Source organism: Schistocerca gregaria, chromosome X (assembly GCF_023897955.1).
Source record: "Schistocerca gregaria isolate iqSchGreg1 chromosome X, iqSchGreg1.2, whole genome shotgun sequence".
Lineage (NCBI taxonomy): Eukaryota > Metazoa > Arthropoda > Insecta > Orthoptera > Acrididae > Schistocerca > Schistocerca gregaria.
The window spans coordinates 234,613,723-234,626,140 of record NC_064931.1 but is presented as its reverse complement, the minus strand read 5'-3'; the positions used below and the strand labels follow the sequence as shown (position 1 = coordinate 234,626,140).

At 39.5% G+C, this 12,418-nt stretch overlaps 1 protein-coding gene across 1 annotated transcript in view; it reads right to left on the bottom strand.

Annotated features, from left to right (window-relative positions):
- Window positions 1-3,960: 3,960 nt before the first annotated feature.
- The window catches only part of LOC126298789 (uncharacterized), a 163,555-nt gene continuing 155,097 nt past the window's right edge, over window positions 3,961-12,418 (bottom strand). The window contains exons 2-5 of the mRNA XM_049990250.1: window positions 11,678-11,996; window positions 6,950-7,065; window positions 6,506-6,778; window positions 3,961-4,068 (exon numbers count right to left, since the gene is read on the bottom strand). Coding sequence (XP_049846207.1) covers window positions 3,990-4,068; window positions 6,506-6,778; window positions 6,950-7,065; window positions 11,678-11,996 — 787 coding nt within the window. The 3' untranslated portion in view covers window positions 3,961-3,989. The remainder of the gene's footprint in view (window positions 4,069-6,505; window positions 6,779-6,949; window positions 7,066-11,677; window positions 11,997-12,418) is intronic.

The window sequence follows — 12,418 nt, the reverse complement described above, 5'->3', positions numbered from 1 at the left end:
ACCTCTGGTTATCTATTATATTTGAGTCTATATTAGAAAACACTTGTGGGTAAAGGTTATTGAAGACTGTGCAGGGTGCACCATTGGGAGACTCAATTTTGAAATCACTATGTTAAGTTTAGCTGAACATTTTTAAGTATATTGAGACTCATAATTTCGATATAAAAGTTATGTTACTCACTGGCTTTAATGCAAAATATTTTTACGTTATTCTTTTGCAAATCTATAAAAATCGTTTTTATTACTTTATGTCTGTCTGGCAGGGTTATCTTTATTGCTACCTACTGATATTGTTGGTTTTGAGACATTGCTGTGTTTGTGATGTAACAGGACAACAAAAAACAATGAGTTTGGTTTAAAATATGTCTAATACTCTTTGTTTTAACAAATATATTCATACAGCAGTAGAATACCATTACTGAATTTCACTGTAACATATTGCTATTGCTATCAAATCATCAGTCAATGAAAACAGAATCCCTTGCAGCCCTATGTCCATAGTATCACAACACTTTAAGAACTGTCCTTAGTCATGGGGGTTTATATTCTCACACAGTTGTTGTGTTGCTGATTTAAACCGTTACAATGGAAGATTTTACACATAAATTTCACAGTGTACTGAAAGGCAAAGATTTCTGAGTACTTGAAAATTGACTACTATCATGAGGCCAAAAAAAAAACAGATAAAGAGTCATTATAAAATATCATGGAGTCTTCATCTTCTTGCAAAATGTATAGATTGTGTTTCACTGTTCCTTCCCTGTTTGTAGCAATAGCTTGTCCAACTCATATTTGAGCCACAATTTCGCTCTGAGTAGCTAAACTGTAAGCATTGGCACACTCACATTTCCACACATTTCATTCAGGGATTCAGGTAACACATAATTGTCTCCTGCAACAGCACTCTCACTGGCAGTGTCCCGGTCAATAGTACACAATAACCAGACAAAAATAAGTGGTGTTGGACAGGAACTTATAGAACCTGAAATGGATAAAATTGTTAAAGTAAGGACACTGGTTGTTCGATAAAATCATGAAATTAGCCTATTAGTGTGTTTCTTAGTATAGAACTGAGACCGAAAACTCCTTCTCATTTTCCAAAATTACACAGTTGCATGAAATAAATTATGGAAACATAGAACTATAACTTGCTAAAATTAATTTAGACTAGGCAGAAATATCTGGAAGTAATAATAACACTTATCTCTAATACAAAGTACCAGACACTTTAATCAAGAACATTCTTCCAGAGCAACAATTATTGCAAATAACAAGCTGGGAAACAATACAGTATATAATTTTATTGAAAAATCCTATTCATTAGAAAAAAGAATGGATTAGATAATGAAATTATTCCTATTCATAAAATGGAAAGACATTCTGATGCATTTTATGTTGATCAAAACTTCTTGTGGAAAGGACACGATGGCTAATAACTTAGGAACATCGAAGGTGCACAGTATGAAATGGATACGGCACCATGGAAAGGACCATTAATTTCAGGATCAACAGACTAACCAACTGAACCACTGAAGCACACTACATGACATAATGCACCAGTTGACCATTATGGCGCTCCCAACTCTCCAAACTCCACATACTGATCTAATCTGAGTCACAGTGTTTTGTCCTGGGAGCCACGGTTGCTAAACACTCTAGTATGGTGGAGCTTGACTCAGACGAAGCCAGTATCAATACTGGTGGCACAAGAAACTTCTACAACCAGCATATTCATTGAAAGAGGACAGAAGCAAGCCAAGTATTCCTGTTTATTAGACTTTGTACCAATGTCTTTGGTTAAATTCCAATTTCATCCAAAAGACTCATGATGTGAGGGTATCTGTCACTGTTAATGGTGACATATCTATTGGATGGAAAATTTAGCTGTCATTGACTCTATTCTGTCGTTCAAGAGGTATAGGATAATATTTCACCTTATTTCTTATATCCTCATTATATAACAAAAATATGACACTGCACGAAAGATACATCCATTACAGTAACGTACACTCAACAGATGCTTGTAAGACAGAGCTCTCACACACAGCAAGGAAAGAGGCCATTGTTTAGGATGAAGAAAAATGTTTCCTCGATTAAGCTACTCTATCTACACATTTTGTTCTCCTACCTAATAATGATCTCTTCTCCTTTCGTACTATGTGGATATCTCACTCCACTGCACACTCTCACCAGTAGTCATTATAACTGATGAAAATCTCTCAGGTTTCCAGCCAGGTGACAGTTTTATAAAACTGCGATTTATTCGATGAGAGACATACTCATCATCTTCTTCGCCAGAGGATGATAGGTATGCCACTCGTCGAAAAGTCATGGTTTTATAATACTGCCACTCTGCTGCAAACCAGAGAGCTTCTCATCAGCTGTATGCGATGACTAAATCTACATTCACATATGCAGTCATTATATTCAGAAGGTAGGTTATTAGAACCTGATGTTCTTCTTCAGCCTCGGTCAGTCAGTTCTATTAAGTGTCTTAGAAATAGTTGACAACAGGTCTATTATGACATACAATATAGTGATACTCTACATTACTATAGTTGGTTTATGTCATACTCACAGATTTTTGACCTCAATCTTGAGACTACCCTCGAAGTTAAGACGTTATTGTGTCTAATTATTCCAGGGGACTAAAGAGGGATTCCACTAGTAGTATAGCGCTGAGAAGGATGACACAATTTGAGTAATAGGAAAATTATAAAAAAATAAGAATTAAACCAGTGCATAAATAATCAAGATGAGGCATTGTTCATTTTCTTTCAGTTTTATCATGGATTTCATAATTTTTGACCCAGAGGCGCAATTAGAAAGATATAAGTAAGTAAAATAAGTAAAAAAAATTACAACTGTAGCCAAAATGTAACATATTTATCATAGCATACTTCGCATTAAAAAATTAACTAATAAGGTCAATCTAACAGCTAAAATCACAATTATGTGCCTGGAAACACCAACAACAATAAATTATGTTATTGGGGTAAGTAACAAAATCCAGTGTAATGCATTCAATTTCCATTTATCATTTTACACATAAAAGTGTTCATGTAAGTGTAATGTCTAATGGTAAGTATTTGATTAATTTGATATTGAAACTAAATTTTAAGAAAAACATTACATGTAATATGAATGTAGTTTCTATACATAACATTAAACCCGTAGTGTTAATAAATAACCGTTTCAATGTTGGGATGAGCATATGAGAATTATCAATGAATTCAGTGTACAAATTTCATTAAGATGTGATGATGCCAGGGTATAAAAACAATACTGAATTATGTTATCACAATACAGAGTTACATAATAATATACACAATGATGTATATAACGATATGGTAATGGTAATTAATGATTTTGATACAAATGAGTATCCATCTAACATATTCCACAAGTAAATTAAAAACTCAAAATGAGTAAGTGCAGGAAATGGAAAAGCAACAGTTTGGAAGAAAGAATAAGCTGTTATCTTACATTTTATCTAACATTGTCGGCATTAATCATTTATGAATATTTTTATAACCTTCAATTTTACGTTAAAACGAAAACAAGTGATGAAATTTGATGAAAATATTTATGATTTAGTGTTCACATATCACCTGTAATTCTGATAGTCTGAAGATTATTGAAACTGCACATGCATTGTTAATGCTATACCACTTGCTTATCATGCCTAAGATTCTGTCTTGTTGCAAAGAACTAAGCTTAAAATCTATCAGTTTCATCATGAGAATTGAGGAGCTACTTGAAAGAGTTTGGAAAAGGACACAAAATTACAGTGAGAAATGAGTGCTAAATATAATCCTATTCTAATCATATCTAGTGGGGGCATATCATCCCAAAACAAAGATCTTAATAACCATCACATGAAGTCAGTTTTTGCTTAATTTCAAGAATGTGGCAGAAACTAGGAAGAATGAGGCAAAACTAACCTCTATGTGGCTGAGTGTGGAACTATGTGGTTACATTGGTGTCTGTTACTGGGCACAGTGCAAGGAAGGTGGCCCTACACAGCCATGCTGTGCAGTGTGCTGCAAATTTGATTCCGCAGAAGACCTGAAGCAATGTACATGCACGCAATCTGTACCAAACGTAGTAACAAGATGACAATAATTTACATAAATATATTGATACTGAAAATCTGTTGTTTTGGTGATGATATTTAATTCACTTGCTCATTTTCGTTATTATACCCTTCCATCTTCAGTTGTGCTTGTGGCAGTTCGACTCAGCCATAACACTGAAATACAGAAAGTGATCGAAAACTTAACCACACTGGTAATCAGCAATGCTACTGAAAGAACAAATTAAGTCAGTTCTTTTGTATGTCAATATAAATGCAAAACATACAGTATCCAAAGTTTCTAGCCTGCTTTGCAGGCAAGAGTAAATTAAATGCAGTAAGTAAAATGGCTGAATAGATTATCAATGAAGAATATATTAATGAAAGAAAACTGAACCACTCCCCATCCCCAACCCTGAGGTTCAATCCATCAAGATGAATCAAATCTAAACAGTAATTGAAATATCCTCATTTTTCGTTTATGGGCCAATTCTAAAATGTTGCAAGATTAAAGGGTCTTAATTGCTGATTTCTTTTTTCCCTCTAGAACTCCGTAACTTTGATGGCACTGTTTTAATACAATAATGAATTGGCCTTAAAATCTGCTGTTTCTACATGTTTTGATCATCTTATTACAGCTTCTGTGTCTCATTCAAATTGAACCTTGTAGCATATGGTGTTGAATGTTTTATGAATTAATCTACAGTTTGTAACAGTGAAACAATTTGATAAACAGCTGGTCAAATTAGATATATCGCTTATGTAAATGGTAAATGTGATATACTGTGAACATTAAGCATGCCTTATACTTGAATGTCAAATGTCTTAATAAATTTTCTTTTATTTTGTATTTGAGAACTCGCTATCAAAGATGAAGTTAAAAATAAATGCTTTGGTAATAGATGCTAAGGAAAAATTTTACAGAAAAAGTCAACATGGAGCACTTTTTAAAATTTCCGAGTATTTTGCTTTCCTGTGCTTTTAATTACGGTCGGTTTGTGTGTTTATCATGCAAGAGACATTTTGTCTAGGGTGGTTGTTGGACACATTAATTCTCACTAAAAAGGAACTTTTTTCAATGATTAAAAGTCAACATTAGTGGAAAAGGCATATCGTGCTGCAAAGGTCGCATTCAGGCCATTACTGGAAGCACACTCAGTGCACACACAATGTTAAAGATGAAGCTTTAGAGACCTGAATATTAATGCTTGCTAAACATTGCAACGCTTCAACTGAACCATAATTTTTGACTGTCTTAATTTTTCAGTTTAGACTATGCCTACGAATACCATGCTCTCAGTTAACAAGAGTGTGGGTTCACAAATCAAACTGTCAGATAGCGAAAGATTGGCAACCAAAACATAATTTAAGCGAAAGAAATAGGCAAATATTATGCATGTAGATTCTGCTGCATGTGGGACGCTGTTTGATATACCATCGTCTAAATCATAAATGCTTAGAAAGTAAGTGGCTCTTTCATTAAACTTATCCAGTTTAAGTTTATAGACTTCCTACATGCATACAGGCATTGTTTGCCACAATCTGCCCTAACACTTATGGATCACAGACACAATGGTCACATAAAGTGATGGTGTACTGATAGGGAGCCTGATAACGGATCTACTACTGTAACGGCTTCCGTATCACTTCAACGATAACAGCAGTGAGAACATAGAGACGAAGACAGAGCTGTGGCTAACTGTATCTTCTAAGTGACTCAGTGAAGCTGCATTGATAAAGTTATTGTAAAATAAAGATCCCAACTTACAGGTGATACTACAATGTGCATTCTTTTACAGTTTCTTAGTACCCATAGCTTCCCTTATAAACTCTGTGGAATTATTGTACCATCATATGTGCATAAAGTGTTCAATAACATTATTGTCACCACTAGTAAAAATGTAGGCACAATGAAATAAGGCTCACTGTTCATTAAGTGTAGTTGGCTGTTGATTCACATGATGGAGAGGAAAACTAAAACCGTCGCACAGATTTGTCAATGGGAATTCGCTCATTAGGAAAGTATTTTCCCCTATTCATTAACAAACGCTTGTTGCTATGAGACTTGCCTGTGAAGATACTCCATGATCACATCCTTCTCAAAACTAACAGTTAACATTTATGCATTATTGTTATCTCTGACGATGTATTCGTTGAAGTACAGTCAACAGTATTTCCTAATAGTTTTAATGACTATAGCAAGGAGCTCTCAGTCACTTTGTACATTAATGTCTGGTGTGTACATTAGGATGAAGAACAAATTAGGTGTTTGCTCTAAGCGGTAAGTCTACAGGTGATTTTAATTACGTGACTTAGAGTGACTTACAGTTTCTGTGTTGGCTGCCATTATCACAAATGGAGTATGCACTAGTTATATGTAAACTATAATTACAAGAGACTACATAATGGAGTATATATCATGTTTCTTACCTACTGCCGACGGCAGTCATCAAGGGTCCTGCTCCAGTCTCCAGTGTTTCAGGTTCACGACTGTGACAAACGTAGTTACCTGAATCTTCAGAACTGGAAGATCTAGGCTTGACGTTGTCCAGATCTTTAACACAGATCGCAGTGCAGTCACATTGGGCATTATTTGCTTTCAATTGGACGTATTCTGCTTGTTGTTTTGCACCATAGGTTCTGGAAACTTCCATAGCATTATCGTAGATGGATTCCGTCTTACGTACCGTCTGATGATCGGTCCTTGGAAGAGAAAAAATGTAAGTACAGTTAGCGTATCTAACTCAACACTTTAGTACGAGAAGTATCATTTCTGTCTAGACTGCGACTCAAGTAGAAGCTCTTCAGTTTAGATATGGATCCTCTACCAGCCAGGCAAAATTAAGTTGACAGAAGAACCTATGAATATCTTACCTTTGGGCATTTTGATTATCTTGCAGTTCAGCGATGGTCGGTACTACAGCATCTTTGCTTTCAGTTTTCAATTCGGGCTTGGATTCACAAAATGTCTTCTCCCAAGAAACTGTCACCTGTGTAATAAGCATAATAAAAGTGTGCTACTGTAGATTTTACAATTCCAGTCATTATCAGCTTCTGGCAGCTTTTTCTTGAATTTCATAAAAAATTCTTAAAGATGTATTTAATCAGATTTTGCAAACAGTGGTGAAAATCATGCGAAACAACGAGAGATATCGTAATGTGTCTAAATTGTGTCAGCTTTGTGGAAACCCTCTTAGAAGATCGAATATTACGATGGCCGTTTGTAGTTTTGCTTCCTTGTCTTCCGCATGACAGCTATAATGTAGCTTCTTGCCTGTTGTAATGTACAGCTGTCTAAAATGTGATGGGATAGCAAAGCATAAACTGCCGTGTGACACCGATACCATGTAAAAGCGCATGGATGCATAGTCTGCAATGAGGTACTAGTATGATCATGAATGCAGGAAGATAATTGTTGGGATTTGGCACATGAAGACGATGCGTGGCATATGACATCCCAGATTCTCAGAAGCTTAATAATCATCGGTCTGCCGTGTCAAGAAAGCACTGTAAGTGTCAATTACGGGAAATTTCTTCCCACCGTGATGTGCCCAGCCACCCCATTTCTAGACGCAGTTGTGGAAGCCTGATGAACATTGTCCGTACTAACAGGCAAGTAACATTGCCACACCTCAAGTTTGCCGGAAATGAAGGATAAATAACAGATTATCCGATGAGATGCGTGCTACGACGTTTGACGTACCTGAGATACGGAAGCAGAAGTTCAGCAGGATTGCTCTCAGAATCAGCTTGACACAGGGAAAGGCCCTATAGTGGGTAAGGCTCAGATATTGACACCTGGGTGAGTTGGAGTGACACAAGGCCTTTCATCCAAGAATTTAAATAGTTGCAGAAGAACTGTGCAACATGATAGTGATACAATAAAGTAGTGAAATGAAATTTTAAACTGTGGATTGTATTCAGTGGAAAAACGCACTCAGTCAGTGGTGATTCTCATGATCGGTTGCTAAGTGTCATACACATCTCTAAAGAACAGCATACGTACTAACCATGGTGGTTTGTAGTAAGACAATTCGCCAAGTTACATAGCTGGTTTTTGGTTTTGGTGGAGGGTGGTCTGAGGAATGTATTACGTAGTTTATTAGAAATCTTTTACATACAAAAATAATCTTAATCACTCCGAAATACATCCGGAGGTAGGTACTGTATACGTCACTTTCATTTCATGAATTTGACATACTAAAGGAGGTCCTACAAGATATACGAAGCACTTTTTAAGTTTTCAGTATCTGAGGTGGGCGGGAGATTATTTACGGCAATATTTGCAATCACTTAACTATCTCGATGCATGATGTTTCTATGTCAGAACATTAAGAAAGAAAATTCACCGGTATGAGCGATTGGGGAGATCTTTGATGATCAACGATAACTGATTGTTTCTTAATATTTGTTGGATATAAAGTTTTGCTCACCCAAACAAGAAGATTCATTGAAAAAGTTTGGATTCAAAAATTGTAATGTCGCGGGTAAAGCGCTCAAACTGTAAAAAGATTTTAGTGAATGAGTATGAGACGAGACAAGCGCATGTGACTGAGATGTAAGTTTCTAAAGCGGCAAAAAACCGACTGAAATAAAAGATCCTTGGGAACGTCATTCAGCTGGCATATCGACAGAAAAAGTCGTGAACGTGAACAATCTTGTTCTGGAAACCCACAAGCACATTATCGAAGATGTTAGTAGCTATCTAAAAAATTTTATCAGAAGAACGAACGTGAACACCACATTCGAGACAAAAGTTTTTATAACGAACAATCTTATGGTGGTGCGAAGTTCTCTGTCTTCAAGTTCGTAACCCTGTATCCTTACTACTACGCCGAATTTCATGCATTTAAGTCTCCGAAAAATTTGTGTAGCACTTGATCATACTGTCGTACCGAGGAATTTTCTCTAAAGTGGAAAGTGCAGTGATCTCATACGTGAGGCGATGAACCTTATACGCCGCTCTTCGACACAGTGCTAGCAATTTACATGCGATCTTGTAAACAAAAGTGCATATCGTTACAGAACCCCTCTTTTCCAACAAGTGTCGTTGTTTCAACATCTGTCTTCACACAGCAAACATCTCGCACAAGGTTTCGCAGTTGGCGGTAGTATTTCAACATCATGACCTACATGTCTGTTTACGTTGAACCTTTGCAATGTAAGGAAATAGACATGCTTGACACTTTTAAATGCTAGTTAAGAAGAGCATGATTTCACCATAAAAGGAAACAAAGTTCGAGGGAAGAGTGGCCGTCTCCTGGACTAATTTTTTCAGCAACGAAGAATGCAGAGAAGGAAGCAGCCACTTTCATGTCTCTTAATACGATATGGAATGTTCTGCACACTATCGACAGGTGAGTTGCTATTCACAGTTTTCGTCCACAGAGCCTTGCTACGGCAAGGCAACCGTTGAACCAGAACGACATCACATTATAATTAACAGCATAGAGCTTCGCAGTATGTCCTCTAATTCTGCTCTATATAATCACCCTTTCTGTGGAAATTATTCAGTTTTGCACCAGACAGACAAAGCCATTCGTAGACGTACTAAATATACACTCCTGGAAATTGAAATAAGAACACCGTGAATTCATTGTCCCAGGAAGGGGAAACTTTTCCCACACATTCCTGGGGTCAGATAAATCACATGATCACACTGACAGAACCACAGGCACATAGACACAGGCAACAGAGCATGCACAATGTCGGCACTAGTACAGTGTATATCCACCTTTCGCAGCAATGCAGGCTGCTATTCTCCCATGGAGACGATCGTAGAGATGCTGGATGTAGTCCTGTGGAACGGCTTGCCATGCCATTTCCACCTGGCGCCTCAGTTGGACCAGCGTTCGTGCTGGACGTGCTGACCGCGTGAGACGACGCTTCATCCAGTCCCAAACATGCTCAATGGGGGACAGATCCGGAGATGTTGCTGGCCAGGGTAGTTGACTTACACCTTCTAGAGCACGTTCGGTGGCACAGGATACATGCGGACGTGCATTGACCTGTTGGAACAGCAAGTTCCCTTGCCGGTCTAGGAATGGTAGAACGTTGGGTTCGATGACGGTTTGGATGTACCGTGCACTATTCAGTGTCCCCTCGACGATCACCAGAGGTGTACGGCCAGTGTAGGAGATCGCTCCCCACACCATGATGCCGGGTGTTGGCCCTGTGTGCCTCGGTCGTATGCAGTCCTGATTGTGGCGCTCACCTGCACGGCACCAAACACGCATACGACCATCATTGGCACCAAGGTAGAAGCGACTCTCATCGCTGAAGACGACACGTCTCCATTCGTCCCTCCATTCACGCCTGTCGCGATACCACTGGAGGCGGGCTGCACGATGTTGGGGCGTGAGCGGAAGATGGCCTAACGGTGTGCGGGACCGTAGCCCAGCTTCATGGAGACGGTTGCGAATGGTCCTCGCCGATACCCCAGGAGCAACAGTGTCCCTAATGTGCTGGGAAGTGGCGGTGCGGTCCCCTGCGGCACTGTGTAGGATCCTACGGTCTTGGCGTGCATCCGTGCGTCGCTGCGGTCCGGTCCCAGGTCGACGGGCACGTGCACCTTCCGCCGACCACTGGCGACAACATCGACGTACTGTGGAGACCTCACGCCCTACGTGTTGAGCAATTCGGCGGTACGTCCACCCGGCCTCCCGCATGCCCACTATACGCCCTCGCTCAAAGTCCGTCAACTGCACATACGGTTCACGTCCACGCTGTCGCGGCATGCTACTAGTGTGAAAGACTGCGATGGAGCTCCGTATGCCAAGGCAAACTGGCTGATACTGACGGCGGCGGTGCACAAATGCTGCACAGCTAGCGCCATTCGACGGCCAACACTGCGGTTCCTGGTGTGTCCGCTGTGCCGTGCGTGTGATCATTGCTTGTACAGCCCTCTCGCAGTGTCCGGAGCAAGTATGGTGGGTCTGACAGACCGGTGTCAATGTGTTCTTTTTTCCATTTCCAGGAGTGTATTTCAGGTGGTACCGTGTTTGGCGCACTGGATTCGCACTGGGAAGGACGACTGTTCAAATTCTCGTCCTGGCATGCATATTTAGGTTTTCCACGATTTCCCTAAATCTATTATGACAAATTCGAAGATGGTTCCATTTAAAAGGGAGTGGCCCATTTTTCTTTCCCTTCATTCAATGATTCCAGCTTGAGCTCCGTCTCTAATGACCTTGTTGTCAACAGGACGTTAACCTCTAATCTACCTGATGAATCGAATTTATATTAGAAAATATACCGCTGGACCAGTTATTTTGTTTAGTGTAGTGTCAAAACAAAAATACATATACAAAATCAGACTTACTGAAAGGACTGATAATTGCAGACTTAGAAAAAAATGGTTAAAATAGCTCTGAGCACTATGGGACTTTAGAGCTAAGGTCATCAGTCCCCTAGAACTTAGAACTACTTAAACCTAAGTAACCTAAGGACATCACACACATCTATGCCCGAGGCAGGATTCGAACCTAGCGATCGTTGCGGTCGCGTGGTTCCAGGCTGTAGCGCCTAGAACCGTTCGACCACACCGGCCGGCTGCAGACTTTCGTGGAAGGACGAGAATACAGAGGGAACAGCAGGACTTACCAACACTCCTTCGCGTCCATTAACGAAAACATCTTTGCATGTAATACCACGCACTTTTAATGGGACTGCTCTGTTCTTTCCATGTGCTTCTGTTGCTTCCGGAGGCTCGTCTTTTACTCTCGGTCGTTTGACCTCGGCGTCAGCTTGGTCTGTGACGTGACGACGACGCTTTTCCTGATACTGCCGTTTATTTTCTGGATCTGCAGCAGCGGCTCCAGCAGAAACCATTGGACTGCTGACGCTCGAAGTGAAGTTCCTAGCACCATTGCCAGGGTTTCTTGGGTCCGGAGCCTGTGTATCCGCATCCAGACCATGCAGCCTGTGGAAAATATTACTCTCACACTTCATGCACACCTGTGTCAGTAAGTAGTTCTACAAGGCATCCTGGAAAATTTTGAGGTCAACACAAATAGGTACATAACATACAGATAGTTCCAAAAACGCGACATGAAATAAGAAATAAATGTGAAGCTCAGGGAAACGTGGAGTCCTACACAGCGATTCGAATCCAACACGATAACTTGTATACGAAGCTGGTCGACAGACATACGACTACTACGAGGATATTGAGACACACTGAATCACAAATAAAAACCATCGCCTTAAATGCCAGAGGGTCGTGTTGCTGAAAGTGAAGTGAACATATACTGAAAGGTATGTTGAGGACGATACATAGTGGTTACTTTACAAGCACAATTCTGTGATCGTGTAGCGAAACAGTATTGTTAAAACGTTAATGCA